Raw genomic sequence first — 22,033 nt, 5'->3', positions numbered from 1 at the left:
GTCGAGTAAATTACTGAGTGCCATCTGTAACATACTGTACTGCATTTCATCCTTTCGAGTAAAGTCTGGGAAAGAAGGACCCTCAAGCTTGTATACATGTGTTCTGTCTGTAGGGGGTGCCAAAGGTCTCCGTTCGTGGTGAAAAAGGGATGTAGAAGACTGAGGCCTTAAAGGGGAATACTGCCTCTGCTGGGAGGACAATGACACAAAAGGCTGAGCACATGGACTTTGTAGGTTAACCTCTGCTGGTGCTGCAGGAAAACTGGGAGGTGGCAGCTCTCGTAAAAGGATTGGTCCAGGTGGACCAGCTGAAGGAATTGCATTATCAAGGTTTGGAAAGTCAGGTAAATAGGGCAGGCTCGAAGAAACCGCAACAGGATGATGTCTTGTCACTGGTGGACAGGAGGAAGAGATATTGCAATTCAACATTTGGAAATCCAGCAGCTTGCTGTTGAGCTTGAGAAACTGCTGTTGGGCGACGCACTGAGTGTCTGCTCCCTGTAGATAACTCAGACCTGGATAAACAGGAGGAACCAGGAGTAGACGATCTATCCATCATACACTGAATACCCCTCATTGTCACTAAAATTTCCTTCATGATTTCAACATGATCAGTAGGCACAGGAGGATCATTCATTTCATCTTGCCCTTTACCGTCATCCTGCGACCCATGTGTGTCTGTTGTATGATGTGGGCATACTTTCTGGCAAGCAGCACCTTTCACTCCAGGATATTGGACTTCATAATCTTCTAGATAAGCAGGAGGTTGAGTTTTCCAATCAGAACGTTGAGTCTCATCTAATGTCTTTGCATCCATGACAATAGTCTAGTTCTGGCTCGAGGGACCACGTTGAGGAGGGTTCAGTTTTAGAGGTTGATTGCCATCGTCATGGGGCATCAGTCAGAATGGGTTAGGGTTAGGGTTACTCGCACTAACCCTAACCATAAGCCACTGAGAAGTTCAGTCGATTCAATGAAGATTTATTTAACATGAAGGGGTGACGCAAATGATAATGGATAACATAACAGACACACATGGGTTGTAGAATCAGCTGCCACCCCATGTGAAGGTGAAAGAGAGACTGACTGAGAGTGAGTGCAGTCTTAAATAAGGAGTGACCAGGTGAACTTAATCAGGTAATTAGGGTGGAAACAAAAGCCAGTCAGTGGTGAAGACGGGAGGAAAGGAAGTGAGGTACAGGAAGTGAGGTAAGTGTGGAAAGCAAGTGTCAAACTAAGATAAAAAATAGGGACCTTTAGTACAAAAGGCTTTAAAAATGTCCAATTAAAGCTATATTTTAGCTCTTTTTCAGGCTGCTAATTAAAGCTATATTAAAACTGCTTTTAAAACGAAACCTCCTGTTTGGGTGTGACACCACCCCAGACTGTCACTCGGGTAATATCAGAGCATTCTGATGTAGGAATTTAAAATGAAATGCTTAGAAAATGTCCAATTAAAATTATTATAGCTCTTTTTCAGGCTGCTAATTAAAGTTCTATTTTAACTTTAATTCAGGCTGCTCTTAAAACGAAACGTCCTGTTTAGCCAGACTCATTTCAATTCAGAGTGATAGTACACAACCCCAGACTGTCAACACAGCATTCACATTCTAATGAAGGATTTTAAAATTAAAGGCTTTGAAAATGCACAATAAAGGCAATATTTTAAATCTTTTATAGGCTGCTAATTAAAAGCTATATTTTAATAATTTTTCAAGCTGCACCAAAAACTAAACCTCAAGTTAAGCCAGACTCATTTCAATTCAGACTTTCAATCAGGTAATACCAGAGCATTCTGATTTAGGATTTTAAAATTAAATGCTTTGAAAATGTCCAATTAAAGCTATATTTTAACTCTAATTCAGGCTTCTCTTAAATCGAAACCTCCTGTTTAGCCAGACTTGTTTCACTTCAGAGTGATAGTACACAACCCCAGACTGTCACACGGGTAATATCAGAGCATTCTGATGTAGGATCTTAAAATAAAGTCTTTAAATTTGTCCAATTAAAGCTATATTTTAACTCTTTTTCAGGCTGTTAATTTAAGCTTTATTTATGGGTAATATCAGAGCATTCTGATGTAGGATTTTAAAATTAAAGGCTTTAAAGGGGTGGTTCAGAATTTTGGACATAGGACCTCATTTCCGTGTGTTATTTATCAGTGGACTTTTCATCCAGTCCTTCTAGTTGCAGAGTTCACTGGTGCTAGGCTAATGCAAGTCAGCAGTATCTGCTAGCCTGCCACTAAAAACAGTCTTACCCACTCCTCAGTACACCCGAGGCAAATAAATTATAACACCAGACTATCGATGTAAATGTCTGTGTTGATAGAATAATGTTAGAAATAAAACTACCCTTGCATCGCATTGCAATAGTTATACTTTGTTCCCTGTAATTGGTAGCGTAGGCTACAGCAGCGGCGGAGTGATATTACCTAGGCTACCGAGGAAGCCGGTTTCCATGACAATCACCGTCACGCAAGTTTATTTACCTGCCGCTGCAATTTGAATGTAAACTGTCCAAGCTTAGGGACTGTTCGTTATTTATTTAAGGGGCCACCGGAGGAGTTTTGGGACCTTAAGCCAAAAAAGACATGACCCTCCCCTCGCCAGTAAAAAAAATGATTTGGAAAAAAGGCATTTTTAGCAATTTAGCGATACCTTGTATACTAGTTTGCGCTTGGCAAAGATATACATTGTTTTTTCACAGTCATGACATACGCGCCTAAACCTCTGCATTCTCATCTGACGCATTGCACTCCTCTGTTATGGTGTCGTGGCCATTTCAGTAGATTTACTCACTAACATTGTTGTGGAAACACAATAAGCATGGAAACTAAATGCACACTTCCTGCATTACTGCATTACTTCAAATACTAAGTTACTCCTCTAGTAAACTAGTATTCACATGAAATAAAACAATAAAATATTGAGACCAGTCAGCAAGGCACTCTGGGTAATGCCGCGTTCTATTTACCACGGAACTCGTTTTTTACGAGGTCAAAGTCGTAAACACGCCCCCTGACCTCGTATTTACGAGCTCGGAACTCGTACAACCTCGCAGTAGCGCGAGTTCAAAATCCAACATGGCTGCCCCCTGTATCAACAGTTGTGAAAGCTGCAGTAACATAAAGTTATAAGCACTTATGTCTTATTTGTGTCACTAAATCAGTCGTTCACACAGGCATGTCCAACTTCTATCTGTGGACATGTTGTTACGTTGTTTGCATGCACAAAAAACGGTTATGTAATGCGTAATGCGTTGTTATCAACTGGTTGCTAACAATAGCTAACCGGGCTAGAGCTAATGAAAACAATGAAAATCCGACTTTTAAATAGAACGCATTTAACTCCGGTATGACGTCATTCCCAGTTGCGTCTTCCGAATTCCGAGGTAATAGAACACAGCATAAGATTCAACACACAAACTGGTTGCTCGTCACTAGGCTTCTTCGCTGTTTAAACAAAGTGGAATAAACTTATGAAATCTACACAAAACCCACAATCAATTAGTAAGCTGACATCAAATGTGGCATTTAGGAAACCTTTATTGCAACCTTGGCACGGTAAGATGTCCAGACGTAGTGCAACAGTAACTTTCGTTTTTTGCGTCCTGCTGCTCCCATCATCAGCCAGGAAATACTTTTTTTTACTAAAGCAGTATATGAAATTGGATGTATTACCTACCACCATTTAGTTGTTTTGTGTTATGATTGATCATGCCAGACGTAATTCATATTGAATTATTCCACTCATTTTTTAAACAATGAAATTACCCATTTCAGCCACCAGGGGGCAGCTCCCTCTGCCCCCCAGCAAACTCCGCGTATGCGGTCAGACCCATCTGGTAGCGAAGGAGGGCCGAGACTGAGAGCTACATGGAAAAATATGCACCAAACAAGCCACTTTGAAATGTTGCTGTTTCATGAATACAAAAGTTGGGTGACCCCCCCCCTCTGGACTGAAAAATGTTGGATGACCCTCCCCTCAGCACAGAATAAAAAGACATGACCCTCCCCTATTTTCCTCCGGTGGTCCATTCCATAAATACCGAATGGTCCCTTATATGACTTTTCTGTCAGCAATTATCTAAAGTTAGCAGTTAGCCCAGCCAGGTATCTACCAAGAGTGTAGCTATAACTTTAGCTAACATTGTCACTAAGTTAGCATTTAACGTTAGCTAACTGCTAACGTGCCAATGCTAGCCAAGCCAAGTAATGTTGGCTTACTGTAGCTACGTTACTGAGCTAATTTGCCATGGGGATCATGTAGGCTTAGTGAGGCCTTACTCAATGGAGCTGTATTAATTAAAGTCTTGTCTCTGTAGAACAATTAAACATTGTGGGACCTGTGGGACGAGCAGAGATACGATGCTGTCCGAGGTAGGTCAGTAACGTAGCTATATGATCTATTATGACAAATTATTATCCAGCTAACTACAAATTGTTGTGGTTGCTATTGGTCTGATAATACACAATGCTAGGGTATTGGTTAATTAAGTTGTACAATGTAGAAACTGTGAATATAATGTATTCTATCTAGAGGTTGACACATCCAGTACATATGCAGTGTTAGCACTGCTTATCTTGTTCATCTTTATACTTATGTGCTTTATTACAGCACAGCATAAAAACAAACTTGGTAATGATAGCTGCCAAGAGGATGACATTAGGTAACAATGTTCATCTATACTTTCGTAGTTATGACGAAGACTGGCTATCCTAACTGTAATTATATGTATGCTGTTGCATTTGCAAGCAGATCAGCAGAAGGGAAGTGTTCATAGTGTTTTCAAAGCCTAAATATTTGCTAATGGCTACTTGAAAGCAAGTTATTTTAATTGTAAATCAACCAAGCACAGTTATCAATAAGAACTTTGTTACCATTTGATTTGTGTAAGGAACTTTGTTATACTTTTCTATCACAGCTCACATCAGGCAGCAGGCAGTCCAACCAGGAGGACGTGGGAGCAGTAGAGGGAGAGGAGCCTTCAGTCTCTCTGTGGAGGAAACACTACGTTTGCAAAGGCTTCTAACAGTCAGGGTATAGACCAATAGAGTATGTATTGATCATATTTTGCTGAGATACTCAATTAACACTTACAATAACCTTTTTCTTAGTTTATTTTCATTTGTGTACTTATAGTTTCTAAGCCCATTGTATGTTAACATATCCTATTATAGTATACTGTCCTGATTGTTTTACTGTAATCATATTTTAAAATGCACATAATATATTAAAACACTTTTTTACATTCACCCTTGTCTGTTTGGTTCATAAGGTTGAGACTATTATAATGCTTTATTTTTAGTCCGATATAAAACATTTTTACAAATCACATATCTACGTAATGTATATTTGAACGTATTTTGTCAGGACCCCGGTGGTAGAAGCTCTAGTAGAAGAAGCTGGAACTCAGTGTCAGTCATTATTTGCAGTACATCAGAGGGCAGGATCAGGTTTTCATCACCAACAATACACAAACATACTGAGTAATTGGGTTATGTATATATTTCACATATTCAGTTTCACCTAAGGCAAGCTGTATTTCTCTGCTGACTTGTGTCTGCAACAACACTTGTGAGGGTGGTGCAAGAATACCACAAACAACTCCTAGACGCCTGGGATCATCTGGTTTCCTGAGCTCACTGATGGCTCAGCGCTCCAGTCTGGACGACAGCCTTTTTTGCAGGACAGTTCTTTGGAGGGCTGGGATGTGGCTGTAGTCCTTCACTTCCTTGACTTCTTATTTTAAAGCTTGAAGTACCTTATTAGATGATAAAAAAAAACTGTTTGAATTTAGCTCAATAATAAAAAATAAATTAATTAATAAAGCCTTTGCACTCTAGGAACATTTTTCTAGCTTTCATAATCACTACTGGAAGACTTACTTCTGGAATATTATTGATCACAGTTTCTAGATTCCTACCTCCAGTGGAAATACACGTGTCTACTTTTCCCTTGGGTAATCTGCCAAGGTGGTCCAGGGCAGCCAGCAGAACCCAAGCCATGCCCATCACTAAAACAAAATAATAATCACTAAGCAAAGTATTTGTCAAGGGCCTGGTGTGTTAGTTACAGTACATAGTTTGGACAGTAGTTACAATATGCAATAATTCTAAATATTGTTGAAATTTACAGTGTTAAGATATACAAAAATATGTCAGTTATCTGCCATCTTGCAGCAGTGCAATACAAGAAGAAACGGTGTGTACAGATGGAACATTATCTAATGTACAGTATGTGTCAACCTCTAGATAGAATACATTATATTCACAGCTTCTACATTGTACAACTTAACCAATACCCTAGCATTGTGTGTTATCAGACCAAGAGCAACCACAACAATTTGTAGTTAGATGGATAGTAATTTGTCATAATAGACCATATAGCTACGTTACTGACCTAACGTTACCTGGGACACCATCGTAGCTCTACTCGGGTCCTGCATGTCCCATAATGTTTCATTGTTCTACAGAGACAAGACTTTAATTAATACAGCTCCATTGAGTAAGGCCTCACTAAGCCTACATGATTCCCATGGCAAATTAGCTCAGTAACGTAGCTATAGTAAGCTAACATTACTTGGCTTGGCTAGCATTTGTTTAGCTAGATAACGTTAGCAGTTAGCTAACGTTAAATGCTAATTTACATATCTTTACTAGCTAGTAACTTAACACAATGAAACAACAAACGTCTAGTAACCATGCTTGCAACGTAGATCACAGACAATATATCAATACTCACACTTTATTAATCTTGTAGGAATCCGCTGTTTAGAGTTGTTTGTGTGTCCTCCAGACTCAGAGTCTCTAACGTTAACTTAGCTGCATTGAGCTGTCACTCACATACTCTAAAAACTCATTAGCCAATGAGGACGCACCCCTGTAAGACCCGCCCACGTGAGAGCTTTGCGTCAGAATCGCAAACAAAAGGCTTGTTCGAGATGTATGGAACGCCAAATTGGTCACATTACGCCACTTTCCTAGCCCATTTTGAACGGTCAGAATGCCATTTTTTACGTTGTCTAATGGCAAAACGGCGTAAAAAGCGCCGTGGAATGCACATTTAACGGCGCTTTTTACGTGGCAAAGTACTGCAGGTTCAAAACTTGCCACCTAAAATGTCAACGACTCTGGTGCATCTCATAAAATTATAATACAGTGGAAAAGTTTATTTATTTTAATTTTTTCAAAAAGTGAAACTTTCATATATTCTAAATTAATTACACATAAAAGGAAATATTTCAGGCCTTTATTTGTTTTAGTCTTGATGATTACGCCGTACAGCTCATGGAAATGAAAAATCCGTATCTCAAAATATTAGAATATTACAACAAAGAATTTATAATACAGAAATGTGGACCTGAAAAGAATCAATCATCAAGATTTAAAAAAAGAAGCCTGAAATGATAAACTTTATGTGTGATGAATCTAGAATATATGAAAGTTTCACTTTTTGAATAAAGTTACAGAAATAAACTTTTCCACGATACTATAATTTTATGAAATGCACCTATATCTTATGGCTTCATTTAAAAGATCAAGTAAAGTTGTTGGTTTAAAATTAAAAGTCAACAAAAGAACATATCTTAACCCCAGTTGTCCATAAATGGTACAAGTGATGTGTCCACCAACAAACTGTTATCACTTGGACTTTTAAAAAGACCAATCAGTAGCCTATAAGCTGCTATATGTCATTTTAGACTTTTGAAGAGTTGAGCCTGGGTGTAGGCTATTGTCAGCGAAACACTGTCTTTATTCTTTGAAATTCATTTAGGTGATTTTCTGTTCATTAATTCCCACAACTCAAGCAAGTGGTTAGAGAATGTTTGAAGATATGTAGGCTAGTGAAATCACCTTTCTAAAAAAAAAAAATATATATATATATATATATATATATATATAAACTCTTTAAATAAGGCTTTTTGGAAAATGTATGGGAAATTTAATTCCGGACCCTGAACCTCAAAATAAGGGGGCGGTCACTTTTGAGCTCGATTTAACGATACAGTCTGTTTTCAATCAAAAAAGGAGAGAAAAACAACGACGACGACGACGACGACGACTGTCCCTTTTTTTTAAAAGATGGCTAGGATAAACGTTATTTCCCAGTGCAAGTGGGCATTAGATGACTGCACTCGTCTTCTGCACAGATTATGCTGGGCCTGCTGTGTTGGAATCCACATTAACAAGGTGAGAGTTTGAGTTGTAAAAACCTTTCTGTAATAGTAAAATTGCTAGAGAAATGCAGTTTCGTTTACAATATTGATAGTGAATGTCAAGTTGAACCAGTGACTGGGTTAGTTTTGCTAATGTTAGCACCATGTCAAAGCACCTGGATATATAATTTAGTAAGAGGCTGACCATGACTTCTGTAGGTTAACTTTAACTTCAATGTAACGTAATGGCAACCTGGCTCATAGATTTTGTGTATCCATCTTATTCCCTGTAAGTTAACTGGGAAAGTAACGTTAACAGTAACGTTAGAGAATTCATTTCAGACAAAGATCTAAAAGATTAACGTTAGCTTGGTTAGTTTTAGCAGTGTGAACAAAACATTTTGGGCTAAAGTTATTAGCTGTTGTGGTGAGCAGTTGTTATTGTAAAACTATTAAGCCAGCTAACGTTATGCTATTCCTAAAGCATTGCAGAAGGTTAATTCATGAGTGCTTATATAGGCTAACACATTGAATCTGAAAATCAATGAACTCTAAGCCGCAGGTGAATCAACTGGATCTCAAGGAAAACTATAAAACAACTTGCTGTTGTCTTTCAGAGGTTTTATTTTTTGCTCTCTGGGACACATTGTTCCATCGTTCTTGTCGTTAAAGGAGTTCATGATCAGGATTAAAAGTCGAACGACGAACTCTCACGTGAAGACATGTTAGTTGTAGTGACTATAAAGTCATCAGGTATTTCAATTGTCAGATCATCTGTCCCATACATTTAATTGTTGACACCCCTTTTTCCTGTCTAGGATACTTAGAGTGCATGTGTAATCGGAGATGCTGGTGAATCTTCATGGGAAACGATGTTCTCTCCCTTGGTGTACAGCATTGTATAAATCTTGTTCCTGATCGAAACCCGTTTTAAATGATTGTCTCCATGTTTCTGCAGTCCTAAGAATTCCTATCCCAATGCAATTTGCCTTCCCAGTTATGTTAAAAGTCAAACTTAGACTGGCACTGCACTGAATTGTTTCCTGCCAATAATCTTGATGTCAACTGTTCAATCTTTACATTTCCTGGGTTCTAGGTTGGAGACCATGCAGAGGAGCCTTGAATGGGCAAGGGGGAGGCTGATAAATGTTCAAGCAACAGATTGGAGACATAGCTGAATATATCCATGAAGTAAGGACCTGTAGATGGCATGAACAACAAGGTAAGTTAAAATGACACTGCATCACAGATTGTGATGGTACGTTTGTAGCTAGATTGCTTCATGTCTTCCCTCTCTTGCTTCAGTATCCTCAAATTAAAATGTTAATGGAATTGGTCTTTGTTCATTACAATACAGCTGTACAACAAGATCAGATCCTTCAGATACCCACACAGCACACAAACTGCAATTCTAACAAATTCACTTGAATGACATTGTGCGTTGTTCTGTTGCAGCCAGTTCATCTTACCAGGCTCCACTGGCTTGGACTGGTGCTAGAGGTCCGCCTCACCCTCAATTTCCGCCGGTTGCGAACGGCTGTGGAATGGGGGCGGAGTCAATAGGTTTCCATTAAAGTCAATGTGTGTATTTTCACTGACTGCGGAACGGCTGTGTTCTGACTGCGTCCTAACTCCGGCGGTCTGCAGCCCTCCGGAGCAGATACGCAGAGCTTCTATTTTTGCTGGCCGATGAAGAGCTCCGCAGCAATTCAGCACAATTCAGATTGTGCGGGACAGAAAGTCAAGCACAGAAACAAAATAAAACATCCGGTTAATTTTCAACATAAAATACATCGTGCTCACGGCGGATCATATTTCCCTGCACTACACCTTGAAAACACAGCACAGAGTAGTTTCCCCTCTACTCCTCTGGATGGAAACAAACTGTTGTTGGTTTTGTGGTTCTATTCTACGTGAATTTGCGAGATCTCGTGGGTCCCCGTGACTTCAGCTGTCAGTCATGGCCGCAGCCGTTCCGCAACAAATCCGGAACTAGTGGGTATTGACGGACGGCAGAGCACGGAGCCATTCCGCAGCGGAGCCGGTCCGCAGCCGTTCCGCAACCGCTGAAAATTAGGAGTCACTTCTCCATCTCTCCAGGGCAACGTCGTTCCTAAAGTCATGTTGATTTACAGTGTCACAGATTGCGGATATTCTGCATGTTTCTCCAGCTACAGTCAAACGACGTTTCAGGTAGGTTGCATTAGGACTTAATATTGCTGCGTTATCTTGCTGACTTGACAAGCAGTTGATGGATTAGAAATGTGTGGTTTATGTGATTTTATTTATAGAGTTTTTATACACAACCTAAGCTATACAGTGATTCTGTAATTCATTTACTTCTCAGGAGGTTCAATTTGACCCGCTCTGCGTCATACTCTGACATGTCAGACTGCCCTGGATGAAATGGTTAAAGATCTTGTAGTTGGGAATGACCTACTTGGACCAGAGGCTGTCAGGGCACAACTACGATCACAGGGAATTTGTGTACAGAGACAGAGAGTGCGAGAGTGTATGTGGCGGGCTGATCGAAGGGCAGCCACCCTCAGAACAATGTCGCAGAGATTGCACCAAAGAGCATACCGCGTGGCTGGACCAAATTCCTTGTGGCACCTTGATGGGAACCACAAACTGATAAGGTAGATGTATGCAAAGTTGTATTGCATATTCTCTCTCTCTCTCTCTCTCTCTCTCTCTCTCTCTCTGTGTCGATAGATATCTATCTGCGTGTGAATGTTATTCTCTTATATATTAGGTGGAGGATTGTTGTTCATCGGGGAATAGATGGCTACAATCGGCTCATCGTCTTCCTCCGTGCTTCGAATAACAACCACAGCAGCACAGTGATGGACACTGCTGTGACCAGGTATGGCGTGCCCTCTCGTGTAAGAACAGATTATGGTGGAGAGTGATCAGTGTGTCTAATGATGAACATTCTCAGTAGTGTTGACGAACTGACCGAAGTGCCGGTAAATTAACCCGACTCGTGTCACTGAACCGGGAGAATCGAGTGCCATACGTCAATAAACTGACTCACTCCTGTTTTTTTACCATATTCGTGCCATTGTGTGTAGCTGGTATTCTTCTGCTACTGTGTGTGTAGTAATCTTGCTCATTAGCGCCATTAACCAAGCTTTGTTTCTGGTGCATCTTAGATGATTGTGTTCATGGCAATTCACACATTATCGATGGGGAAGTACATCACATACAAATACACATCATGTTATCTTAGTAGTTATGTTAAGTTAAATGTTAGAGAAGTGAATGTTGTTACATGGTAGTTAGACTGTCACGAGGAGACCGTGCACCAGGCTACTGAACGAGAACGTAAGGACCGTAACCGAGGGTACTGCATGAGTCTATATTCAAATGGGTGTCTAGGTTCTCGGCAAGTTTGAGTTATCAACCGATCCCAGAAGCCTTTATTTCTCATGCATCTTAGATGTTTGTGTACATAGAAATACATAGGCTACATTATCGATGGATATCACATACAAATACACGTCATGTTATCTTAGTAGTTATGTTAAGTTAAATGTGAGAAGTGAATGTTGCTACATGGTAGTTAGACTGTCACGAGGAGACCGCGCACCAGGCCACCGAATGTAACCATGTACCCATCTTGACAGGTATAGTCAACAGTTGGTTAAAAAATACTTGCTGTCCTACATTTTGACTCTCCAATAAACTTTTCGTTCACGTCTTTTTTCGTTTAACACTAATAACCACTTACTGGAGGCCAACTTGGACCACCAAGGGGGTCCTTGCCAGTCTCTTCCTTAGGTTTTTGCCACTCTAGAGCTGACTCGCAGTATAAATCCAAGTAAACAGCGTAGTTAAGGACATGGGCAAATTGCTTGAAACACTCCATTTGTGCATGAATAGGTCCTGAGCATGTGTGCGTATTTCAGGCCTATGCGTAGTGATTTCTAACAAACAGTAAATTGTAATTTCCCCACTGGGGATCAATAAACAGTATAAATTATTAATTATTTTCCCTTTTCCTAGGTGTACTTGATTGGTCGAACTTATAAGTCACGCCCACTGCCAACTCGGAAACTTGCAGATAGAGCAACAACCAACAACGGGACATTTTTAACAATTTTCACCATCATTCATCATTAAATTCACTTCTGACAATGTTTTAGGCGAGAAATTAACTGTTTAGATTTCGAATATAGGCAGTCTTGAAAATTGATGCCGAATTGACAATTTGCTTCAAAGTTTTCGGAGTTCAGAAGCTCCATCAAGTGAGGCGACAGCCAGCAAGCGCCTGCCCCGGCTTCTAGCTCGTCGCTCGGCCAGTCTTGCTCAGACACCTCGCGGTAAGCTGGAGGTCTCTCAGACCGCTCTCGTAAATAAGAGGCTTTTATTTCGCCGTTGACGGTTTGTTTGTTTAAATATCACAACACATGTCCATCATAAGATTAACGGGAACCTGTGGTTAACTGTCTTTTCGGAGTTAAACTCCACAAGCGTGTCCTGCGGCTTGCCGGCCGTCTCACACACACACACACACACACACACACACACACACACACACACACACACAGACACACACACAGACACACACACACACACACACACACACACACAGTTACACACACACACACACACACACACACACACACACACACACACGTCCACAGCGCAGCCGGCAGAGGCGGGGTCTGTTCCGAGTATAATAAAGCCCCGTCTGTGTTGAGCAAAACATTATGTGAACTTACTACTTACTACGAGAATGGACGTGCATTTAATATAGGAAAAGTATTAGCATGAGGATCAGCACCTCTAAATCGGAGGCCATGGTTCTCAATAGGAAACCGATGGAGTGCCTTCTCCAAGTAGGGAATGAGTCCTTACCCCAAGTGAAGGAGTTCAAGTACCTTGGAGTCTTGTTCGCGAGTGAGGGGACAATGGAGCGGCAGATTGGTCGGAGAATCGGCGCAGCGGGTTCGGTATTGCATTCAATTTATCGCACCGTTGTGACGAAAAGAGAGCTGAGCCAGAAGGCAAAGCGCTCGATCTACCGGTCAGTTTTTCTTCCTACCCTCACCTATGGTCATGAAGGCTGGGTCATGACCGAAAGAACGAGATCCAGGGTACAAGCGGCCAAAATGGGTTTCCTCAGGAGAGTGGTGTCTCCCTTAGAGATAGGGTGAGAAGCTCAGTCATCCGTGAGGAGCTCGGAGTAGAGCCGCTGCTACTTCGCGTCGAAAGGAGCCAGTTGAGGTGGTTCGGGCATCTGGTAAGGATGCCCCCTGGGCGCCTCCCTAGGGAGGTGTTCCAGGCACGTCCAGCTGGGAGGAGGCCTCGGGGAAGACCCAGGACTAGATGGAGGGATTATATCTCCAACCTGGCCTGGGAACGCCTCGGGATCCCCCAGTCGGAGCTGGTTAATGTGGCTCGGGAAAGGGAAGTTTGGGGTCCCCTGCTGGAGCTGCTACCCCCGCGACCCGAGACCGGATAAGCGGACGAAGATGGATGGATGGATTAGCATCATTTGTTGTTGTATGTGGCGCTAAGGTCTAGTGACAATGCTATAAAGACCATTGCCGTGCTTTCATCACTCCCTTACCCCTCTAACAGTCCTTATGGCCACTTGGCCAGTGGGAATGCAAACGGAAAAAAAGATTTTGGGGGAGAGTAGTTCTTAGAACTGCTTAGAAGTGTACTTTTCCTCTAAAAAGTACAAGTACTATCTGGTCGGAAAGCACCTATAGGGAAGACTTCTACATGGACTCCTCTGAATCAGAAGTTGAAATTCTCTCCGTTCTCCAGTCTCCAGTCAGGTGCAACAGCTCCACTGTATGCAAATATAGGATTTTATCTAAATTTGTATACCCTATATGGCCTGATTATGCATGTGTGGTCATTGTTTTGTTTTCTGTGTTCTCAGGATGTCAAATGTCTTGCTGACATTTTTAAAGACTTTCAAAATGACCATCTAGACCTCAGTTACATTATCACAGTCATTGCCAGGTGCAAAAACATTCTTCAGAGTGCATGTGTTGTTCAGGAGCTATTTTGCCTGGCATAAACTGCCATATATCGAGTTTGTTGGGGAGAGGACTACGGAGATCCAAGGAGAGAGTATTTCAGGTTAATTCAAAATTTGATGCATCCTGCTCAAAAGGTCATGGGAACAGTGGTACCTTTTTCAGATGTGCCATTAGTTTAAAGACCATATATGAGATGTTTTGTCTTTCTGTTACAGACTCCTCATGATTGAATTGCAGGAAAAGATGGGCATTTTCCAAGGAAGACCAGGGCGGCTGCTTTTCAGCTATGACCAACGGGTGTTGGCACAAAACACTGTGGGAAAGCTGGTGGCCCGGTCCATTATCCACAATGGACGAGGTATCTGATGCCTGAACCCAGACTTATTTCTGCTCATGTGTGGCCAGAAGCTTGACCGTGGATTTCCACAGGATGCGGACATCTGCGGACCGACTCCGCTGCGGAACGGCTGCGTGCTCCGCCGTCCGTCAATACCCACCAGGTCCGGATTTGTTGCGTAACGGCTGCGGCCAGCCGACCACGAGATCTCGCGAATTCACGTATGTTCGTGCGATATAACAGGATGTAGTTTCTATAAACAGAACCACAAAACCAACAACAGTTTGTTTCCATCCAGAGGAGTAGAGGGGAAACAACTCTGTGCTGTGTTTTCAAGGTGTAGTGCAGGTAAATATGACCCGCCGTGAGCACGGTGTATTTTATTTTGAAAAGTATCCGGATGTTTTATTTTGTTTCTGTGCTCGACTTCCTGTCCCGCACAATCTGAATTGTGCTGAACTGCTGCGGAGCTCTCCGTCGTCCGTCAAAAATAGAAGCTCTGCGTATCTGCTCCGGAGGGCTGCGGACTGACGGAACTGGGACTGAGTAGGGACGCAGACGTTCTGCAGTCAGTGGAAATACACACATTAACTTTAATGGAAACCTAATGACTCCGTTGACGTTCCGGAGACATTCCGCAGACGTTCCGCATCCAGTGGAAATTGCCGGTAAGATGACCTCATTTGACCTGGATAGTTTCCAGGAAGAGGAGTTGCAGATGAAGCTTGAAAATGTATGTTATAGTCTTGTTTTAAAAGAGTAACACATTACTTATCTTTATCACTTGCATTACTATCTTGAAACATTGTCTAAACATGTTTTGTCCACAGTAACCTTTATATCGATTTCTATATCGACTACAAATATAACTCATTTATTGGTCTACTCAGGTTGTGAGATGCGACACCAGTGAGGAGCTAGAGGAGCTCAAATGCACATTGGGGGACTGGATAGCTGACTGTGGTGTGCCAAACATTTACACAGCCTCTGTCAGGGACCTGCCTACAATTCACGGGTGATGGCTGATGTCCATTCAAGGTGTGTGATAATAAGTACAATTGAATATTTTTGATACAATGACTTGTTTTTCTGCTACCATAGAAAAAGTATGATCTTGATAGACGAATGCCTCTCAAAAATGACTATGTATGGATCCCTCTCTCTCACACAGACACACACACACACACACACACACACACACACACACACACACACACACACACCTTGGAAACCACTGAATACTGAATGTACATTCAGAGTAACACATTACTTATCTTTATCACTTGCATTACTATCTTGAAACATTGTCTAAACATGTTTTGTCCACAGTAACCTTTATATCGATTTCTATATCGACTACAAATATAACTCATTTATTGGTCTACTCAGGTTGTGAGATGCGGCACCAGTGAGGAGCTAGAGGAGCTCAAATGCACATTGGGGGACTGGATAGCTGACTGTGGTGTGCCAAACATTTACACAGCCTCTGTCAGGGACCTGCCTACAATTCACGGGCAAATAGTTACTCATTAATTGTCACACAGGTAAAAAAACAAAAAGGGATGGTGTTCTAAGCACACTTGCATAGCTGGATTTTGAACCAGTGCTTTGAACCAAACACTTTCATGTGATCTCATTGTCTTCGGTCGTGTAAATTGTAGGAGTTACTGAATATTAACCAGTGAATATTGTAGTCATGTTGACAGTTTTTGTTATACTGTTTTAGACTATTTACTACTGAATGTGTTATTGATATGAAAACATTGACATTAATCAGTGTGTTAAGAGTGGCCAGTATGGTCCAACAGTTCATTCCCGGGTGGAATTCATGTGGCCAGATGTGGGAGATGGTGGCGATGACCTGGAGAGAGTTCCTCCCACTGTTCACAAACGCAACACAGAAACTCTCCAGGAATGACATCAGGAACCTCTTCACAATATCCTGGAGTCCACAGGGCAGCAACCACAGAGAACAGGAGGAGGAGACTGTCTTCCAGTGGGAGTGCTGGCTGATGTCCATTCAAGGTGTGTGATAATAAGTACAATTGAATATTTTTGATACAATGACTTGTTTTTCTGCTACCATAGAAAAAGTATGATCTTGATAGACGAATGCCTCTCAAAAATGACTATGTATGGATCCCTCTCTCTCACACAGACACACACACACACACACACACACACACACACACACACACACACACACACACACACACACACACACACACACCTTGGAAACCACTGAATACTGAATGTACATTCTCTTCAAGTTCTTGCATACAACTATAACTAGTTCCTTTAACAGCCGTGTGATTGTACTGTTTGTGTCTCAGCAGAAGAGGAGATGGATATTTCCTTTGAGGAGTTGCTGGTGTTTGTGACAGGAGCCGATTCTGTCCCCCCCTCTTGGGTTCCCGCAGAAATGCCAGCTTGACTTCTATAATCAGGAGGATGGGAGCTGCCGCATTCCTTATTCATCAACATGTAGCCTTTGCCTCTTCCTCTCGAGAGGGGTTACAGAAGAAGAGGAGTTCAGAAGACTTATGTTCCTTGCCCTGAAAGGGTCTCTTGGTTTTGGGAAGGTGTGAGGTAGAACAAAAAGTGTTCATTTCATGGGAAGTAGGCATTGGATTGTTTACACCAATAAAATGTCTTGAATGTATGCATTTGAAATCTTTTTTTTTTTTTTTTTTTTAACTAGCATGATAAACAAATGGAATTGAAGTGTGTGTCATGATCTTGGGTGATTTATATTCTGATGCTGTTTATCCACATTTTGTAGCTAAAATAAACAACAATGTATGCCTACTTATGTTTAGTAATAGTGTGTTAGTGCCACGTAGAGGTTTGATTAGGCTAATGAAAGGAGGAACAACAACTCAGATGTAGTTTATTACTTTAATATGCTTTAGGATTAAATCAGAAAAGCATCCCCATATGCATTAAACTGCCTCATAAAATCACCTAATCTTGGTTTCAATTAGACCGAAGCACAATAGAGTAAATCTAAAAGATAAATCTTTTTAGATAAAGTAAATCTAAAAAGATAGGATCTGGGGTCTCATTTATAAAACTGTGCATAGGATCCTTACTATAAGTGTACATACGCCCAAAAGCCCAAAATGGCGTATGCCAAAAAAAGTCAGATTTATAAAACCGTGTGTACGCACACCTGTAAGCAATGTTCCCTTTATAAATCAGAGATTACCTACAAGTGTGCGTACATCAATCAGCCTCTTATCCCGCCCTGTGCACCCCCATTTTTAACCATAAATAGTCAATGCAAAGCACCTTGTGAATGCTGATCAGTATATGAATGACAATGGCAGTTGTTGCACCGAATCATGATGACTGGCGGAGAAAAAGCAAAAAACTTCTCAGACATTCAGGAATTGCTGCAAATTGAATTATAATTTCGGCCTGTTGCACAGTGTAGGGAAACCTGATCTATAACTACATGTATTAATAATACGTCCAAAACGGCAGGCATTACGGCACTCGGGGATAGCTTCGATATACCAGACGTATATAATAAGATTTAACAGAACTATATATTTTATCCAAACAAGCCTTAGTGATAAAAATGAAGATTATATATAATATTTATATAAAAAAACACTCAGCTGTCTGACATTTCCCTCTGGAAACAGCCGGTTTCCCCCAGAGTGGCGAGTACCTGTATTTGGACCGGGATGGACCGGGATGGCACGGTTCCGGTGCGTTGCCCTCTCTACTGGACCCAATTCAGTACATACTGTAGATCCAAGAGCTCAGCTTTAGGGAATCTAAATCGGCATATTAGCCAGTCATTGTCATGGTCACTGAAGTCTCTTTCTCTCCTGATTCTTCCATTAGCGTAGTCCTCCTGCAGTGCCAGCAGTGCCATCATGCAGCATTATGCACGGAGGGGTCACCGCAGCATTTTTGTGTGTACAACAATTTGTGATTGTTAACACCTTGCCAAAATCACAGTATCAACTAGTGGTATCCCCCACCCCACCCCGAGATACAATTCAGTCCCTCCAGGATTTCGCGGCCTTTTTTTCAGATTGTTGTGGCCCAAAATGCCTGATTTCGCGGGAGCTTTATATAAAAAATTGCGATAAAAGTTGCGATGTCTTTTGTATGTTTGTTGCAATGAAGTTGCAGGAGACAGTGAAAGTTGCAAAAAAGTTGCGATTTTTTTTTTTGTATAGTTTTTTCAAAATAAAAAGGAAACTTGTTTTGGGGAGAATAAAATTACTCTGGGCTGAATTTTCCTATTAACCTTACCAAAAAGGCTCAGGATGCTGCAAATGTTGGTATAATATGAAAATGGCTGGTGGATTTAAGACAAAAAATAATAATTTATTGAATGAATCAAATTTGAACATATCTGTCAGTGGCTTGTTAGTTATTTTCCTATGCTGGCCTGGGCTGGGACACACATTCATACGGTTTGATAAAGTACTGACTTTAACTTATCATTGCACTTACAATAACGAGCGTAGCTGTTAGGTCATCGTGTCGTCTCATCTCCTTTTTCTCCTGCATCCACCGTGTGTGTGTTGTTTGTGTGTGTGTCTGTGTGTGTGTGTGTGTTTGTGTGTGTGCAAGCGTCAGTCGCGGGGGGCACGGAGCAGCAGCCCCACCCGCTGCAGAGAGCCGACAGCCAGGATGGAAACGGCAGCAACTTCACCGACTTTTAAATCGTTAAAGTCTACATTGATGTTAAAATGTATCGGACGGTCTGAAATGTTTTGCACGGTCTTTCGCTGTACGTTTTGTTGGTAAATGAGTCACACACACGTCTCGTCTTCATATCAAAAACAAGGAAATGATCAACCTGTTCTCACTCCCGATTGGTCATTGGCTCTCAGAGTGCACGTGGGACTGCTGTGATTGGTTGAAGTCACGGGAAACTTCAGGTTATTGGTCAAATGTGCGGAAAAGTTGCGGTGATTGGTCAAAATTGAGAGTCGCACCAAATTCGCGGTGATTGGTTGAATTCGCGTGAATTGGCATGATCGCGACATCGCGAAATCCTGGAGGGACTGTACAATTTGAAGACGATAGAAAGTCTAATAGGCAAAGAAACATTTCTTCATGCAGGTTTTGTCACAAACAGTATTAAAGTTCATGCTGATAACGAGGACTTTAAGTAACGATTGTGCAAGAGCTTAGCGGCTGTATTATCAGACTTTGACTTTTGATGATATATGCACTGTTTGAAAGACAGATATTTAGTTATATTTAGTTACACTGTGTTCTGCTGTTATCTAATGCTAGCGTATTTGATGCTATCCTGTATTCCATGCAGTCAGGCCATCTCCTCCTCCTGCGCTTCGTAGCAGACAATGGACGGTGAGACAGCGCCGATTAAAAATTAAGAACAATTTTTTATTTAAGATTTGAGTTGGAGGTTTTTATGGAACACTTATCAATCAGTACAAGCGCAAATAACATGGTAACATGAATGATATGGAGTGAAAAAATGTGCGTGTGGCATCAATACTTGAAAATATTACGAGTAATTGTTATTCCCATTTACATTCTGCAGTCTGACTTCAGTTCACCATCTCACCATCTGCGTCACCAATTCCTATTTTATTTCCAAAATGTGCATACGCATGGGTCAGAGTTTGCGTGGAGGACCGCACATTCTCCCGTCAAGTTTGTTTTTTATAAATCACAACCTTCGCGTGGGAAGTGGCGTATGCACATTTTCAGCCCCGTTTTGTGCGTACGCCACGCTTATAAATGAGACCCCTGGACTGTTTTCTTATGAGTGTGGAAAGTAGATAAAAACCTAGCTGTGGTAGGGCTGCGGCTTTCCACATTCCAGGAAGTCCATCCACGATGTCATGAAGATGGCTGAAAAGATAATCAGATATGCTCTTCATGGAGAAGTTCTACCAAACCAGGTGTCAAGCTGCATCATGTAGGAACACACTTGCTGTTCTGCCTCCAGTGGTCTGATTGTCTGTGCAGCTGCATCCAAACCAAGACCTGCACACACTCAAAAATAGAGGTACCAGTTTGTACCTAAATCGGTACAAATGCTTGTTGGAGTGGGGGTACCCTTTTGAGAGACAATTGTGTGCTGGTCCATTTATGTACCTTATCAAATTGTACCAGTTTAAGTACAGTTATGTACCCTGCAAGACATAAATGTACCTTTAATCTATAAGGTACAGCAATGTACCTCATTGAAAGGGTACTTTCCTGTACTATATAAGGGTCCCCCCCCCCCCCCCCAGTGACAAGCTATTCTGGACTTTAAGGAGACAAAAATGTACCAGAATTGTCTACACAATAATTGCTTCTTTACCATTTATTAACATCAATGAAAATATGTTTTCAGATAAACATGGCAGCATTTATGGTGTAAAAATGTTAATTCATTCAATTCAATATAGTTACATATAAAATGAATCAATGTCAATGTATAACATAAGAAGATGATTAAATAAAAGATTGCAGTCACATTAACATAAGGCAGAATACTTCAAAGTAACACACATATTTAGATAGAACATATTTATACAGAATACCTCAAGGAAACATACAGTCTATCATCAACTAAATATGTGTCTGTAGAGCTTGATGGTCTAACTCATTTCCTGGACTAAGCAGAATCCAGTCATTGTCAACTGTGACATGGTAAGCATGGAAGTGATTGTCTTAAGAGCAAGGCAATAACAGTTTTCCACACAACACCCAAAAAGTCTCAACGTTCAGAATGTACTTAATTTTCAAGAATAAAGGGATGGCTTCAGTGTGTACATGACCTACTACAAAAACATCCTCAAGGGCATATTTGACACCATTGACAGATAAAGATGACACATACTGAAGCACTTTATCCTGAAACTGCACATCTTCAAAACTTTGGTTTAATTTCAGAGTTCTGTAAATCACGTGGCAGGGATGAAAATGGCATACTAATGCTTTTGCTGAGTGCATTTTCAAAGTCACTTAGGAACTTATGTGAAGAAAACTCATGACAGTTGCTGAGAGTCAGAGTTATGTTTACAAAGTTCCTACATTTACTGGCAATATTTTTGAAATATTGGTGCTTGCTTTCATATCTCATACACCACAAAGGGCGAAGAGGACCGTACATCAATATAAGTCTTGGATAGCGAATCAAGTAGTGACACTTTGGTGTTAAAACATTTCCAAAGACTTCAGTAGTCTTATCAAGGAATTCTTGAATCAGCAATTTCAAATGAGAAAGCTTTTTTTTTTTTCTCACTTTTGTAGCCATTACGATATCCATTTTCTGAGCATCGTAAGAACACATGCCAAGATGGACTATCAGATGGGATATGTTGAGCCATTAAAAAAGGCAATAGTCTGAATAGGCACCATTTTTGACTGGCTAATCCAACTATCTTAGAATGTCCAAGGAGTTTTTCAGTCAATGGCACTGGTTTGTTTCGTCTGTCATTCTTCCCAATATTTAAATTTTTCAGCTCATCATTGAGTTAATTTATGGTTATGTGCTTTTGATTATGAGCTTTGCATATGACCAACTTCATTACCAGAGGCA

General features: G+C 41.0%; 1 protein-coding gene and 1 long non-coding RNA gene across 3 annotated transcripts; one reads left to right on the top strand and one right to left on the bottom strand.

The window, feature by feature from the left end:
- Nucleotides 1-5,281: 5,281 nt before the first annotated feature.
- Nucleotides 5,282-6,420, bottom strand: LOC116039634. Of its 2 annotated transcripts, none has more exons than XR_004897127.1 (2): nucleotides 6,405-6,420; nucleotides 5,282-5,766 (listed from the first exon to the last, which is right to left on the bottom strand). It is a non-coding gene; the product is annotated as an uncharacterized LOC116039634 (long non-coding RNA). The 2 variants fall into 2 exon arrangements; XR_004102469.1 differs by lacking the exon at nucleotides 6,405-6,420 and adding an exon at nucleotides 5,929-6,084.
- A 9,907-nt stretch (nucleotides 6,421-16,327) lies between these two features.
- On the top strand, nucleotides 16,328-17,465 carry LOC116039602 (G2/M phase-specific E3 ubiquitin-protein ligase-like). Its single transcript, XM_031284506.2, has 2 exons — nucleotides 16,328-16,524; nucleotides 16,836-17,465. Exons 1-2 carry the CDS (start codon nucleotides 16,338-16,340, stop codon nucleotides 16,931-16,933), a joined length of 285 nt encoding a protein of 94 aa, XP_031140366.2. The 5' UTR covers nucleotides 16,328-16,337; the 3' UTR covers nucleotides 16,934-17,465.
- Nucleotides 17,466-22,033: the final 4,568 nt, after the last annotated feature.

The sequence above is a fragment of the Sander lucioperca genome, chromosome 4, assembly GCF_008315115.2.
Source record: "Sander lucioperca isolate FBNREF2018 chromosome 4, SLUC_FBN_1.2, whole genome shotgun sequence".
NCBI classification, from domain to species: domain Eukaryota; kingdom Metazoa; phylum Chordata; class Actinopteri; order Perciformes; family Percidae; genus Sander; species Sander lucioperca.
The sequence above is the reverse complement of the archived record's forward strand: the minus strand, read 5'-3'. Positions and strand labels throughout refer to the sequence as shown.

Coding starts and splice junctions, on each gene's coding strand:
- LOC116039602 (XM_031284506.2), top strand. CDS start 16,338: ATGTGGGAGATGGTGGCGATGACCTGGAGAGAGTTCCTCCCACTGTTC. Junction 16,525..16,835: donor CTGGCTGATGTCCATTCAAG/GTGTGTGATAAT, acceptor GTGTCTCAGCAG/AAGAGGAGATGGATATTTCC.